General features: G+C 41.6%; 1 protein-coding gene across 1 annotated transcript in view; it reads right to left on the bottom strand.

Annotated features, from left to right (window-relative positions):
- dus1l (dihydrouridine synthase 1-like) overlaps positions 1 to 16620 on the bottom strand; it is a 165206-nt gene that overhangs the window by 125558 nt on the left and 23028 nt on the right. The window contains exon 3 of the mRNA XM_084329603.1: positions 15416 to 15524. Within this exon, the coding sequence (XP_084185729.1) occupies positions 15416 to 15524 (109 nt within the window). The remainder of the gene's footprint in view (positions 1 to 15415; positions 15525 to 16620) is intronic.

Here is a 16620-nt window from a genome sequence, read left to right as displayed (position 1 = left end):
TTCGGTACTTTAGTCTCTAAAAATGTAATCTACCTACCTCAGTTGTGAGAAGAAAAAAATCCAAACTTCAAATAACCACATTTTCGACCGTTTTTTGGCTTGCCATTGCCCCGACTGCTTTGTTGTTGAATCAAGTCAAATCCTAAATAAGCATATATTGTGCGTGTGAACGTTGACATGAAAAGAAAAAAGTAAAAAATATATATATATTTTTTTTATTATCAGAGCTATCAATACTTTTATCGGGATGACATCATAATTGCTGATATCGGCCTGATAATTATCGTGCATCCCTAGTTCTGTCCCTGATATTGACCTGCATGATTGAAATCATGCAAAGACCACGGTTTGCAAACCGTGACTAATTTTAATAGCAAGACTAATGAAGTTATCTTGTCACAGACTGGGACCAGTATCCAGGGGCATTTGGACAGCATCACGGAGAGCCTTCAACCCTATCTGCTTGCTGTGGGGACCCAGAGGAGTGTGATTCACAAGTACTTCATAGTGATTGACAAACATGCAATCCCTTGTAAGTCACCAGACTCTCTTGCCTCTTTTGATGAGCTTTTCAAAGCTCATTTTGTCTTTGGTACCTCATACAACCGGGATCTGGCCAATATGTACAACTTCTTGCAAACCGCCATTTACAAGATCGATGCTGCTACCACTAATGTCAACCCCAGGGTTAAAGAGATGAGGGCTCGGATGCTGCACTGATTTCTTTTTTATACTGAGAGGATATTTTATCTCGGGCCTCTGATGCTGCACAGACTTTTGATACTGAGAAGATATTTTATCTTGAGGCCTCTGATGCTGCACAGACTTTTGATACTGAGAAGATATTTTATCTTGAGGCCTCTGATGCTGCACAGACTTTTGATACTGAGAAGATATTTTATCTTGAGGCCTCTGATGCTCCAGTGTTTTTTGATAAGATGTTGTGTTTCATTTGCAAAAACTCTCAGGCAAATGCCAATTCACTGATGAGGCACTTGAGGATGATCCACGGACTTTGTTCAGGAAGGACACTTCGTCTTAAATGTGGTCAGCCTGGTTGTTTACATGTCTTTTGCACTTTTTCTGGGTTTCGAAAGCATCTTAAAGCACGTCATCAACCATGTGATGATCCTGGTGAAGGCCGCTCTACAGCTGAACATTTAGCTGAAAGTTATGTTGATGACTTTCCATCAGGCAGTGCCCCTTCTGACCCAGTCCTTCCAGTCCTTCTTAATAATAGTCTTGTAGACAGCTGTGCTGCAACAGTAGCTGAACTTAAAGTGGCAGGTGTAGGTGAAACAATAATCAACTCTTTGGTAACTTCAATGGAAGTGATTGTTGATGATATCCATAATCAAGCAAAACAATATGTGAAGCAGTGTCTATCTTTACAGGAACCTATCAAAAGTGAGGTTGAGTGTAAAATTGATCAGTGTTTTGAAGAAATTGAAAATCCCTTTTGTATCTTAAATTCTGAAACTAAGAGAAGGCAATATTTTACAGAGAAGTGGGGAAGGGTAGACCCAGTTGAATATGTCCTTGGTACAAGATTTGATACCCTGCGCAATCGGACTACTGGAACTTATGATCAGGCTGTTGTTACTGATAAATGTGTTTATATCCCAATTTTGAAAACATTAGACTTTATTTACAAACACCCTAATATAGAAGAGATGATGCAGAGTGATTCCAGTTTAAGAGAAGATCTTCTTAATGACTTGTGTGATGGAGAGTTTTTCAAGAGTCATCCTCTATTTTCAAAACAGAAGCATGCAATTCAGGTGCAGCTTTTCTATGATGATTTTGAATGCGCGAATCCGTTGGGGAGTAAAAAGGGAATACATAAATTAAGAGCAATCTATTTCACCTTGCGTAATTTTTCTCCAAAGTACAACTCAATTCTGCTTAATATTCATTTGGTCGCTTTATTCCATGCCCAAGACATTAAAACACATGGCTTTTCTAAAATACTTGCTCCACTTGTGGAAGATATTAAAATACTGGAGAAGGATGGAATTAAGGTCCCATTGTATGATCAGCCAGTGTATGGAACTATTGTCCAAGTTACAGGTGACAACCTTGGTATTCACGGTTTGTTTGGTTTCGTAGAATCATTCAGTGCCAGATATTGTTGCCGCTTTTGTCTTGCTGAGAAAGAGGACTTTCAGACAGAATTCAAAGATTCACCCAAGATAGTTATGCGAACTCGAGCACTTCATGCAGAACACTGCCACACAATGGAGACTACTATTGGTCTTCCCTATGTGATGGGAGTTAAACGTTCTTGCATTCTAAATTCCTTGCAGTACTTCAATACATGTGACAATTTCTCTGTCGATATTATGCATGATATCTTGGAGGGCGTGGCACAATATGAAATGAAACTGCTAATACTACACTTGATTAAAAACTACACAACATCAAAGGAAATAGACTTGAGAATTAAGAGCTTTAACTATGGTTACCTGGAACAAAACAACAAGCCACCTGCATTGAAGTTAGTAGAGACCTCAAATGACTTGGGGTTAAATGCAATCCAATCTTGGTGTTTACTTCGCAATCTACCACTTATCTTTGGAGACTTGGTTTGTCCAAATGATCAACACTGGTATTTGCTTCTGCTGTTGCTTCAAATAGCAGATATTGTATTTTCTCCCAGGTTATCAACTGGCATTACTATTTATTTAAAACACTTGATTGCAGAGCACCACTGGTTATTCAAGCATTTGTTTCCCAACAGGAGGCTACTACCAAAGCATCATTTTATGGTGCACTATCCTACATGTATTCGTAAAATTGGACCACTTTTGCATGTCTGGTGCATGCGCTATGAAGCGAAGCATAATTTCTTTAAAAAACAACTAAAAAGCTTCAAAAATATAACTAAAACGTTGGCAAAGAAACACCAAAGTCAAGTAGCATACAATTGGCAGACATTTGATCCCAACAGACTGGTGCTTGGTCCAAGTAAAATGGTAGCATTAAATGTGATGGACAGAGGCTGTGAGATAGCGGAGACTCTTCAGGTACCAAGTGACACCAAGGTGTTAAATGTTAGATGGGCCAAACACCATGGAAATATGTATCGTCCAGGTTTAGTTGTTTGTCTTAAAGTTCTTAGTGAGGTTCCAGTTTTTCACAAAATCCACCGTGTTGTTCTTAAAGATGAGAGGTTACTGTTGTTTACATTTGCACTACAAACCGTGTCTCTGGATGACCATTTTTATGCATTTAAAGTTGTGTGTACTACAGATGGACCTCATGTAGTTGATGTCAAAGAGCTTTTGTTTTACAAAGCATTCGATATACAGATGTCATACAGTGATGACGATTCAAGCTCATTTATTGTTCCATACTGTTTCCTGTGATTTAAAAAAGGAAAAGAGAAAATCACTAAGCTCTTGAACTATTGCACTGGGGATGAACACTATTAGTTTTCTTTTATTTCTTTGGGGTGAACAGATGCTGCTGTCACTTTATATAGAGGCCAAAATGTAATTGATCGATTACTCTCCCCATGAAGCCTTAATTGAAGTCATGGTGATTTCTTTTTGTTGCATTCCTGAGCCAATAATTTGATGACTGGCTTGAATTATTGGCTCAGGAATGCGACAAACAAACAAATCTCCATGAATTCAAGGATTCATGGGGTGTGTAATTGGTAGATTTCTTTTTTTGGGTGAGCTATCCCTTTTTAAAAGGGTGTACAGATGCTGCTGTCACTTTACAGAGGCCAAAATGTAATTGATCGATTACTCTCCCCATGAAGCCTTAATTGAAGTCATGGTGATTTCTTTTTGTTGCATTCCTGAGCCAATAATTTGATGACTGGCTTGAATTATTGGCTCAGGAATGCGACAAACAAACAAATCTCCATGAATTCAAGGATTCATGGGGTGTGTAATTGGTAGATTTCTTTTTTTGGGTGAGCTATCCCTTTTTAAAAGGGTGTACAGATGCTGCTGTCACTTTACAGAGGCCAAAATGTAATTGATCGATTACTCTCCCCATGAAGCCTTAATTGAAGTCATGGTGATTTCTTTTTGTTGCATTCCTGAGCCAATAATTTGATGACTGGCTTGAATTATTGGCTCAGGAATGCGACAAACAAACAAATCTCCATGAATTCAAGGATTCATGGGGTGTGTAATTGGTAGATTTCTTTTTTTGGGTGAGCTATCCCTTTTTAAAAGGGTGTACAGATGCTGCTGTCACTTTACAGAGGCCAAAATGTAATTGATCGATTACTCTCCCCATGAAGCCTTAATTGAAGTCATGGTGATTTCTTTTTGTTGCATTCCTGAGCCAATAATTTGATGACTGGCTTGAATTATTGGCTCAGGAATGCGACAAACAAACAAATCTCCATGAATTCAAGGATTCATGGGGTGTGTAATTGGTAGATTTCTTTTTTTGGGTGAGCTATCCCTTTTTAAAAGGGTGCAGATGCTGCTGTCACTTTACAGAGGCCAAAATGTAATTGTCTTTTATTTATGACCTTTTTTCTATCGATTACTCTCCCCATGAAGCCTTGAAGTCATGGTGATTTTTGTATATAATGGAGTTGTTTGCAGAGGGGCTCACTGAATCTAACAATCACGTAGACATATACCAAGTGTGATTAGCAAGAGAGGAATGTTTGTGACAAGTGTAATGTAAAAAGATTAGGAAGGATCCACACCAAGCAAGTTCTTCCTCAGACGTGTTTTTTTTTTTTTTTTACTATGTTACATTACATTGGGCGTATAGAAACAAAGATCATTTCAAAGTACAAACATATACAGTACCTGTGTGACATTTTGGATGAGGCTAGGCTCCATGTTAATAAGCAACTTGGGGTGAACAAATCTCCAACACACCCATGTCTGGTTTCTTTAACTGAAACGCCTCCTTGTCGACTTCAGTGTTTTAAGTCATCATAGACCTTTAAGTCCAAGGTACTAGGAATTTCAAATTTCTTGGCAACTGAAAACAAAGATTGCACAAGCTTATTGATGAATCTTATTTTATTAATGACCTTTTTTTTTCTATCGATCGCCCCTTGAAGTCATGATTCTCACACGCTGTTGTAAAACTGTTTGCATCCCAAAGGATATGCCTGCATGTTGCAAATAAAAGTGCATTGTTAAATACTGATTTCTGCTTTGCCCCCGTTTATTTTAAATGTATTATTCCAGAGTAAATTATTATTTAATTCTATATTGAGTGAAATATGATATTCTATATTGAGTGAAATCTATTCTATATTGAGTGAACTACAACTCCATATTGAGGGAATTACAACTCTATATTGATTAAAATACCACTCTATATTGAGTGAAATATGATATTCTATATCGAGTGAAATCTATTCTATATTGAGTGAACTACAACTCCATATTGAGGGAATTACAACTCTATATTGATTAAAATACCACTCTATATTGAGTGAAATATAACTTTAAGTATATCTATATTGAGTGAAATATAACTTAAAATATCTCTATATTGAGTGAAATATAACTCTATTGAGTGAAAATATAACTCTATATTGATTAAAATACCACTCTATATTGAGTGAAATATAACTTAAAATATCTCTATATTGAGTGAAAAATAACTATAGATTAAAAAAACACTCCATATTGAGGGAATTATAACTCTATATTGAGGCAATTACTGATGGGATCACAACTCTACGGAGTAAATACAACTCTGTGTTGAGTGAAATGATGTTAGAGTTGTTTTTACTTTATGCTAAATGGAGTAAATTGGTATTTTGTAGAGTTAAATGTTAACACTAAATGGAGTAGAAATAACTCTGAAGATTTAACTCTGTGACAAGAGTCATTTTCACTCTATTTGGAGTCGGAGCCAATACTGTCTTTTTGGGAGTAAAATTTTACTCAATTTGAGTAAATTTGACTCTGCGAATTTTCCTGTGTACGGTCTTGTGCAGTGCTATTCCCAAACCAGGAGGTGATGTTGCCGGTCAGGATGCTCTCTATTGTACATGAGTAGAAGTTCCTAAGGATCTTCTGACTGACTTGGAACTTCCTTAGGCGCCTGAGGAAGTAGAGGCGTTGTCGTGCCTTCTTCACAACACTGTCAATGTGTGTGGTCCATGTCAAGTCCTCGGATATGTGGGCTCCGAGGTACTTGAAACTGTTCACTCTCTCAACCGGTGCCCCGTCGATGCTGAGGGGGCTGTAGTCCTTGACCCCCGACCTCCTGAAGTCCACAATCATCTCTTTTGTTTTGCTGACGTTCAGGGAGAGGCAGTTCTCCTGACACCACTGTGACAGGTTCTCTACCTCTTCCAGGTAGGCCCTTTCGTCGTTGGCAGAGATCAGGCCCACCACTACTGTGTCATCAGCAAATTTGATGATGGTGTTGTTGTTCCGCTGTGCTACGCAGTCATGTGTGTACAGGGAGTAGAGGAGGGGGCTCAGAACACAGCCCTGGGGGGCCCCTATGTTGAGCGTGATGGATGAGGAGGTGCAGTTGCCGGCTCTTACCACCTGGGGTCTGCCCGTCAGGAAGTCCAAGACCCACTGGCAGAGGTCATAGTTCAAGCCCAGGTCCCTGAGCTTGGCTATGAGTTTGGAGGGGACTATGGTATTGAATGCTGAGCTGTAGTCGATGAACAGCATTCTCACATAGTTCCCCTGCCTCTTGTCCAGGTGTGATGCTGCTGTGTGCAGCACATGGGCTATGGCGTCCTCCGTGGACCTGTTGGGGCGATATGCAAATTGCAGAGGGTCCAGGTTGATGGGGAGGGAGGAACAGATGTAGCCCTTCACTAGCTTCTCAAAGCACTTCATGGCTATGGAGGTGAGGGCTACACGATTTTATAACGATTAAAACCCGACTATACTCGTGATTGGCGCTCAATCGTCGGCGAGTTAACCCGACTATCATCGTGACTGGCGTCCAATGAGTTAAACAATGATTGGTGTAAACCGTGTCGGTGCCCGCGGCTTTACATATTCGGGGTAACATCATACATGTACATAGATCAAAATGTACAATGATACGTTCGTTTTCATCAATGTCAGCATGTCTTTTTTCCTTCTCCGGCTTCTCCTGTTGTATACGTTTCCAGACTTATATTATTCAATGAGACTGCCAGCCAGCTTTTGCGCGACGGACACCGACACAGAGAGCACTCCGCACCCCCCGCGATTTATATTTTGTTTTACAATGGGTCATGACAAACCAATTACATAATCCAACATTGTGTAAACAACTAACATATTCCAGGTGAGTATCTTTTTTTAATTAGTCGTTATGATGCAATCAATACATCCATTCATAAAGATTATTGTCCGCCATCTGCGTGCATCAATGTGCAATCGATAGGAAATAAACTGGACAACATCAGAGCACGGATCCAATTCCAGAGGGACATTCGGGATTGTAACGTCCTCTGTTTCACAGAAACTTGGCTGGGTCCAGATGTCCCGAATCACGCAATAGAACCGGCAGACCACTTCTTCGTTCTCCGCAAGGACCGGACGGCAGAAGAGTCACTAAAGAAGAAAGGAGGCGGCATTGCCTTCATGATAAACAAGGAGTGGTGCGATTTAGGCAACACAAAGGAACTGTCTAACCACTGCTCCCCAGACCTGGAGTTTATCACGATAAAATGTCGACCCTTCTTCCTCCCAAGAGAGTTAACGTCATCGGAGTGTACATTCCACCACACGCGAACACTGGGGTCGCACTTTCAAAACTTCACGACGAGGTAAACAAACTCCAGACAGCTAATGTTGACGCTGCCATTTTGGTTCTGGGTGATTTCAACAGCGCGCGTCTTAAAAAGGTGTTGCCGAATTTCTATCAGCATGTGACCTGTCCCACCAGAGGCGAGAACATATTAGACCATGTATACTCGCAATTTAAGAATGGGTACAAGTCACAGGCTCTTAGTCCATTCGGTAAAAGCGATCACGCCGCCATCTTTCTTTTGCCAAAGTACAAACAAAGTCTCAAGCGAACGCCGGTTGTAACTGAGGGGTACAATTCCCTGACTGTATTGATAAGTATGGTATCATTAAACCACTACCGCTTTATGTACTTTAATTACTGGCCATACAGTACATGATATATAAATATAATGAACACTTCCCACAATGAACCGGTTCCACACAAAGTGATAATTAAGTATTTATCGCAGCAAAAGGTACATAATATACTTCTCTTATTATACTTTGGATGCGCTTATAAGGCAAAGGAATGTGCGTAGGCAAATCAATAATGAATGTCCATTCTCTGGTTACGCAGGAGGTAATTATACAACCTGAATCTTAGGGAATTATATCTATGGTACACTAGTAATATATAGCGGGAGATACTGGAAGGGTCCCCCCGGTTGTAAGCCAGCAGGGGTAGAGGATCTGTCGGTAGTAGAGAGTCTGGTCAACGATGACTAAGGAGACTCCAAGTACAGGAGACGGTGCAATAGCCTCTTGATCCACAGACGAATACAGCTGTTCTCCGTAGACTGTAGCTCCACAGTGAAGAAAGCTAGCCGGCCTCAGGCTCTCTGAGGCGCCGACTCGACTGGTCTCCTCACAGGGTAAATCCAACACGTGTAGGCGTCGGCGATTCTCCGCTCCATAAATCACAGGACCAAAACAAATATAATCCAGCCGCAAAGGGCTATGTAGTCGTCGGGTAGATTAATCCAGTGTACATGTCCACACGGTTCTCGTCTAGGTCTCCTCGGGTGAAAGCGCCATGAAAGCAGCCCAGCCTGGATAAGCACTCTAGCTGATACGAGGAAGCGTTGGTGATGCTGGTCACTGTAGAACTTTAGCCGCACGATACACTATACACAAATAGACTATTACTGACTTAATAGAAATATGTCGCACTCGACGGTATAGCGCCAAACTCTGACACTTCAGTTATTAATTCGCACGCGGTCTCAATGCTCTCTTTGGAGCCAAACAGGCCATACTTCACCGCACGGAGTATCGTGGGTGAGGCTTCAACTTATTGGGTAACTCTTGACTTCTGACTAAGTGCTTCTGTATTCACCTGCGCCGTATTTATACGTTAGGTGAATAAACTAGTGCCAACCTCATTTCTGTCGCGTATCCCTGGGCAAGGCCGGGCATGTTCAGACATGTCTTGACGGTGACTTTGAACCTGACTCTGGAGGCACGGCTCTGGCGCCTGTGGACCGCTGTCCAATAGGAGAATGAAATATTATGGTCTGGGCTAAAGGGATATTCCGTGTATATGTACAAGGAATATACAAGGGATATCAAACGATATACAAATACTATGCAATATATATCAATCAATAAATATATATATTCGGTTTAATCTGATCCTTTGTAACACCGGTGGTCTCGCGAGAGGTTAAGCGTTGGGCCGTGACGTCAGAGGAGTCACTCCAAGCTGCACTTGGATGCACAGACTGGAGTGTATTCCGTGATAACACAGCCAATATTAACGAATACACCGAAACGGTGATTGACTATGTCTGTACTCTGGTAGAAGAAACAATCCCCTCCACCAAAATTAAAATCTACCCAAATCAAAAGCCCTGGGTAGACAAATCCGTCCGTGAGGCTCTGAAAGTGCGCACATCAGCATACAACACCGGGCTGGTGACAGGCAACATGGAAGAACACAAGATGGCAAGATACAACGTCAGGAGAGCAGTAATAGAGGCAAAACGGCGTTACAGGGATAAAGTTGAACTTCAGTTTGAACAGGCTGACTCTAGAGGCATGTGGCAGGGCCTCAGAACAATGACAGACTACAAAGGCACCCCCCTCAAACTGAACAGTGACATCTCCTTAGCAAATGATCTGATGAAAAGTGAATATCAGGAAGGCAGCAGGACCGGACGGCATCCCCGGCCGCGTCCTAAAAGTCTGTGCCGACCAACTGGCCCCGGTATTCACTGACATCTTCAACCTGTCCTTGGAACAGGCTGTCATCCCCACCTGTCTGAAGAAGTCCACCATCATCCCTGTACCCAAAAAATCTACGCCCGCTTGCCTCAACGACTACCGCCCTGTAGCCCTCACCTCCATAGCCATGAAGTGCTTTGAGAAGCTAGTGAAGGGCTACATCTGTTCCTCCCTCCCCATCAACCTGGACCCTCTGCAATTTGCATATCGCCCCAACAGGTCCACGGAGGACGCCATAGCCCATGTGCTGCACACAGCAGCATCACACCTGGACAAGAGGCAGGGGAACTATGTGAGAATGCTGTTCATCGACTACAGCTCAGCATTCAATACCATAGTCCCCTCCAAACTCATAGCCAAGCTCAGGGACCTGGGCTTGAACTATGACCTCTGCCAGTGGGTCTTGGACTTCCTGACGGGCAGACCCCAGGTGGTAAGAGCCGGCAACTGCACCTCCTCATCCATCACGCTCAACATAGGGGCCCCCCAGGGCTGTGTTCTGAGCCCCCTCCTCTACTCCCTGTACACACATGACTGCGTAGCACAGCGGAACAACAACACCATCATCAAATTTGCTGATGACACAGTAGTGGTGGGCCTGATCTCTGCCAACGACGAAAGGGCCTACCTGGAAGAGGTAGAGAACCTGTCACAGTGGTGTCAGGAGAACTGCCTCTCCCTGAACGTCAGCAAAACAAAAGAGATGATTGTGGACTTCAGGAGGTCGGGGGTCAAGGACTACAGCCCCCTCAGCATCGACGGGGCACCGGTTGAGAGAGTGAACAGTTTCAAGTACCTCGGAGCCCACATATCCGAGGACTTGACATGGACCACACACATTGACAGTGTTGTGAAGAAGGCACGACAACGCCTCTACTTCCTCAGGCGCCTAAGGAAGTTCCAAGTCAGTCAGAAGATCCTTAGGAACTTCTACTCATGTACAATAGAGAGCATCCTGACCGGCAACATCACCTCCTGGTTTGGGAATAGCACTGCACAAGACCGTAGCAGACTACAAAGAGTGACACGTTCAGCCGAACGCACAATTGGAGGGGGGCTTCCCACCCTCCAGAACATTTACAACAAGCGGTGCAAGGGGAAGGCTAAGAGAATTATTAAGGACTCAAGCCACCCGAACAACTGCCTCTTTGAACTGCTGCGGTCAGGCAAGCGATACCGGAGTCTTAAGGCGAGCACAGAAAGACTCAGAAGAAGCTTCTATCCCCAGGCCATCAGGCTGCTAAACGAACAATAAACACTATGCAACAACCATCAAATGCACACAGCACACACACCCACAGGCACACACTCACTCAAACAAACAACACACTGCAGCACCCACTCTCCACACTTTAGATCACACAAACACACTTTACACTTTATATTTATTGATAAAGGATTTGCACTACAACTCGTACACCTACTGTGAATTGTACCTAAATTGCACCTCGTCCCATTTCTGCCTTGCACTATATAGTATTGTATATTAGTACACTGCACAGTATTGTATATTGTATATTGTATGGTAACTACGTCTATTCTGCATCGAACATTGTACATATGTCTAAACTGAACACTGTGACCTCATTTTTTTACTTCTAATTTTACTATGTTATTTTATTTCATACTTATCTTGTCTTGCACAGTCTCTGGAGCGTAACAGTAAGAAGCATTTTGTATAAAAGTATTCTGTACTTCTGTATGACAAATATTAAAGAAACTTGAACTTGAGAAACTTGAACTTATTTCTTTTATTAGCAATATCCATTCATTTTCATCCATCCAACCTGATGTTATCGTTGGGAATGGGTCTGAGCTCGCAAAAGGGCAAATACCGCCGCCTATCGTCTCCCGGATGGTATTGCACATCATTGGATTGGATTGGCTGGGACTGTGCATCAAAAAAAATAAAAATTCGGTCCAGGTTTTCCTTCTCGGGCATGCAGTATCGTTATACCACATTGACTGAGGACACTCTGACCAGTGTGGATTATGTGTTTTGGATATATAACGTTGGATCAATAAACGCGATCAATATTTGGAATGGCGATCAGGAATTGGATTAATCTTTTTGCAGGACATCAGATGTGAGGTAAGGACTCTATGTTACCAATCTTGAGTTAATCAGATGTTTCTTTCACAGCGATCACAAAGTGTCTGTGTGTGTGTGTGTGCCGTTAGCACCGACCAATGCACGGATAAGCGATTTTTCAGCCCGCTTCTGTATCGTGCATGAGGACACGTATACTATCGATAACCTAGCGTTTATTTGAAAACGATTCATAAATCAGCCGAAAAATGACAACGTGTTTTGTGTATTCCACTAAAGGGCTATTATCGCATCTTTCTCTGGAATTACTAGAAATCAGTGAAATCACCAAAACTATACTCATATTCAAAACGGTATAAAAAACAATCCGTTTTGTACATGTTGACTGCAAGCAACTCATTGATAAGCGACGGGTGTATTAGACCCATAGCCATAATTTAAGATATATTTTAAGCACTCGCAAATCTCCCACTCCTCACATTGATTAAATCGGTGGCGCTCTCTTAAGTGGTGGCGTCCAATGAGTTAAGAAGCACAGTGAAGTTACCGGTTGATTGATTGATTGATTGATTGGTTGAACATTTTATTAACAGATTGCAGAATGGGTACAATACAGTACAGCTCAATACACACAATTGTTAACACTTTGGCTGCCATGGGTTAAATTCATTATCAACCGTAGGTTGCCGGCTCTATTTGTATATAGAGAAAGTCCCCTTCTTTGCAGGGCTATAACTTTTTAAATTCTATTGCTACATTGCCATTATTAGGGCCCATTCAAGTCCTATATGTATTATTCATTGTGTAGCAACGTTAAACTTTTTCATTCACATATTCATAGTAAAGTATGGTCTAATGTATAAGTATGTTTTCATCTCTTTCTGCAGCTTTCTCCAGAACGTGATCTATAGCCCCAAATACATTATATTGATGATGCAATACAGTTTTATGGCAATCAGCGCGATATAAAAAATTCCAACTAGACGTACTTCTAGAAGTTACTACACGTCATCTGATGTTGACCGGATGGGCTAGGGGGCGTTTATAATTCCGTGGGCAGCGTTATACCAATCATCTAATGTGGGTCAAATGTTGATAATAGCAGTTAGTATCGAAGACGGTAACTTTACACGCTAAAACTCACCCCAGTCTCCGCGTGCCGTTGGGCGATCATCGTAGAGTAGAAATTTTACCATTATGGGATGTCGATTTACCCGGTCCATCTCCAGCTTGTATAATGGTATATACGTCCAAATCATGTTGTTTATCGAGTTATTGGCAATCGATCGCTATGTAGTGTGTCGAGATCGAGTCCCGGAACCTATAGCTAGTGCCCGGAAGTAATACGGCCGACCAGCACAATCTCCATAGCACTTCCTGTTAAGCGATTGCGCCGATCGGCCACCAGATGGCGCTCCTGAACCGCCAGAGAGCTCAGTGGGTCCTCCTGGTGGATCTCAGGCCAGCGGAGGGGAAATATGAATCCGATCCCAGATTTTTGAAATATTGATATTAAAGACGCTGTAAAGCGTCTTCGGCAACTTGAGCATGGCCGGGAATGACGTGTTTAGGCGTTTTCCGGCAGCCAAAGTGTTAAGGGGATGCAGACCAGAGAAAGACTTTCGTCTTGTTTACATCAGGGTCCCCCATTTTCAATGCATCATAACATATATGACATACATGACATACAGATACAGTACTGCTACATCTATACATTTATGACATACCAGATTTACAAATACAGTACTGTTTGTGATACAAGAAGAGTCTAAAAAAGAGAAGAGTATATACATTTGACGAAGAAACTGTACATTGGAGGAGGTTGGTAGGTAGGAGATTGGTAGGTGGGGTGGAGGGTATTTCGTATAACACACTCCACGTGACCCCAGAACCTCAATGTAAATAAACCATAAGCACCCTACAAAAACAGTACTGTATTTGTAAATCTGGCATGTCATAAATGTATAGATGTAGCAGTACTGTCTATCTGTATGTCATGTATGTCTGTAAACTTGTGCATAACGGAGTGTGGCTCTATAGCAGTCATTTTATATGAAGTTTGTAGTTAGATGGCATGCTTTGTAGCAACCTCCCTCTGCAAAAGGACACTGTCGCACGAAGCGATTTCACTGGATGTCCCGGACACAATGGAAGTATGGATATATTCGTAACGAATAATTAAAAGAGGATACAGTTAACTGGAATATGTTAGTTGTTTACACAATGTTGGATTATGTAATTGGTTTGTCATGACTCATTGTCAAAACAATAATACATCGCAGGATTTATATGAAGTTTGTTGTTAGATGGCATGCTTTGAAGCAAGCTCCCTCTGCTTCTAGACACGGAGGCAATTATTTTTTTTTTGGACCTACTTTTTCTGCGGATGGTTTTGTGAATAAATCTCCATTATGCTTCAATTACTGTGTTTATTCTATAGCAATAAGGTTGGGTGAATTTGGCCATTATATAAAAGACATTACATCACTTGAAGTCGTGTGTTATACGAATTAGATCATGCCTAGGGGGGTCTAACGACCCTCCGCTGCGCGTTGGGCCTAACAACCACCCCTAGGCATGATCTAATTCCTATAACACACTCCGTCGCGTGATGTAATGCTTAAATAGATATCATTACACTTCCAACAATGAATTTAAAAACATGTTGAAAACTTTCCGACTGTAACAAATTAAATATACAATGTGACCCTGTTGCTGACATTTTAAGTTAGAATAATACAAATAATATAAATATAATCAAATCTTTAACATTCAACTTCGTGTTTTCCTGAACAAACATGGCCCTGATGATCAAACATGTTTGATTACCGCACTTTGAAAAACTCTGTTTTTGTGAATACTGTCTGACTCTAGACTGTTCAGCATCAACCACAGACGTTAGCAACAGTCTCCAAGACGCAGCCTTGCAGCAACGTGGGCTTGTTTTGCAATGAAAACAGTGTTGGTTGTGTGTGAGTGTGTGTGTGTGTGTGTGTGTGTGTGTGTGTGTGTGTGTGTGTGTGTGTGTGTGTGTGTGTGTGTGTGTGTGTGTGTGTGTGTGTGTGTGTGTGTGTGTGTGTGCGTGTGTGTGTGTGTGTGCATGAGTGAAAGAATGATAATAATAATAATAATACCAATAATAATTTATGCAAACAAAAAGTTTCGATGACCTAAACTAACGTTAGCTGCTAATGTCAAACAAGCTGGTTCCCGAGAAGTTTATTTCTTCTACAGTGAGGGTGAGTGTGAGTGAGTCTCTCTCTCTCTCTCACTCTTTTTTTTGCATGATTAAAAACGATGTTTCGAAGATCCTTTCGAAAAACCCTGCCAAAGTTTTAATCCTAAAAACTCTTCGGGGACAGCTCTACTATAATTATGATATGAAATTTCCATACTGTTACATCTATAAAAGACAAATGCACACACTCTCTATCTATGTGTGTGGAGGTAGTACCTCTCTTGGCGATCATCTGAGGGCAGCCCAGGTTGAGGTCGATAGCATCACAGTAATCCTGAGCCAACAGGGCAGCCTGAACGAACACCTCTGGATTGTTGGCACAGAACTGACACACACAGACAGACACAGACACACACACACAGAAACAGGAGTTACACTCTGATCGTGATGAATGTGGATATTCTGTTAACACATTCAGCGCCAGGGATTAGTCTGGTCCTTGTGGCTAACGTGCCACGTTTCCATAACATATTTTCACTGTGCGTCACTATGTTTGGAGAGCTATATATATATCTATATTCTATATTATAGCTATGGAGACAATACTATAGTCATTTGACAGTAACTTTCTTCTGTCGAACATGCAAAAAAGAGATAATTTTTTCATGCATACGTTCGTGCGTTATCCCGTGGTGAATATAAGTATAGTTTAGGAGTGATCCGGGATCATTCCTGGAAAGCGAGTTATAGGGCGCTACGTGTATTCTACTATAAGCGTTGGCATTTCTTGCCTGGACACGCTACTATTTCCAAATCAAATGTATATAATAGGTATTATGTTTCATCATGAATGCATGAAAAGGGGGGGGGGGGGGGGGGGGGGGGGTCGTTTTTTTATGCTTTGATGGCCAGTAACGGCATTCGTGTTGAACACAACAGACGCTGATCAGCTGGATCGATATGAAAACATTGTTGGATCAAGCTGAAATTGATGTCAGATAGTCCTTACCTTTGGTCTGGGGTAAAAAGGGCTTTTAATTAAATATGCTGCTCCTTCATCCTGGAACAAGATACAGGAGGACCTAAAATTACCAGGACAGGTCACCCTCCGAGAATTTAAAGCCATTTTAAAATCCTACGAATTCAGTTCCCTCGGACAGTGCAACTGTGTTTGATAACTTGCCTGTTTGATAACTTGCCTGAAATTGTGAATTGTGAATGTTTTATCTATATTTTATTGTGTTCTTTTTTATGTTGAAACTTTCTGCTGCCTTGCTTGGCCAGATCGCTCTTGAAAAAGAGATTTTAATCTCAATGATGCTTATCTGGTTAAATAAAGGATTTGATTGATTGATTGATTGATTCCAAAAAGAATATTCCAATTGTCTGATCGCGATTTCCAGTATTGGTGTCCATCTGGTCCCGGACATAATTTGGCACAACTTATGGATCGAGTGTGTCAATTTGCCAATTTTTGTTTA

This window comes from Notolepis coatsorum (assembly GCF_963971535.1).
Source record: "Notolepis coatsorum genome assembly, chromosome: 14".
In the NCBI taxonomy this organism is placed as follows: domain Eukaryota; kingdom Metazoa; phylum Chordata; class Actinopteri; order Aulopiformes; family Paralepididae; genus Notolepis; species Notolepis coatsorum.
This window is presented reverse-complemented; position numbering and strand designations above follow the sequence as displayed.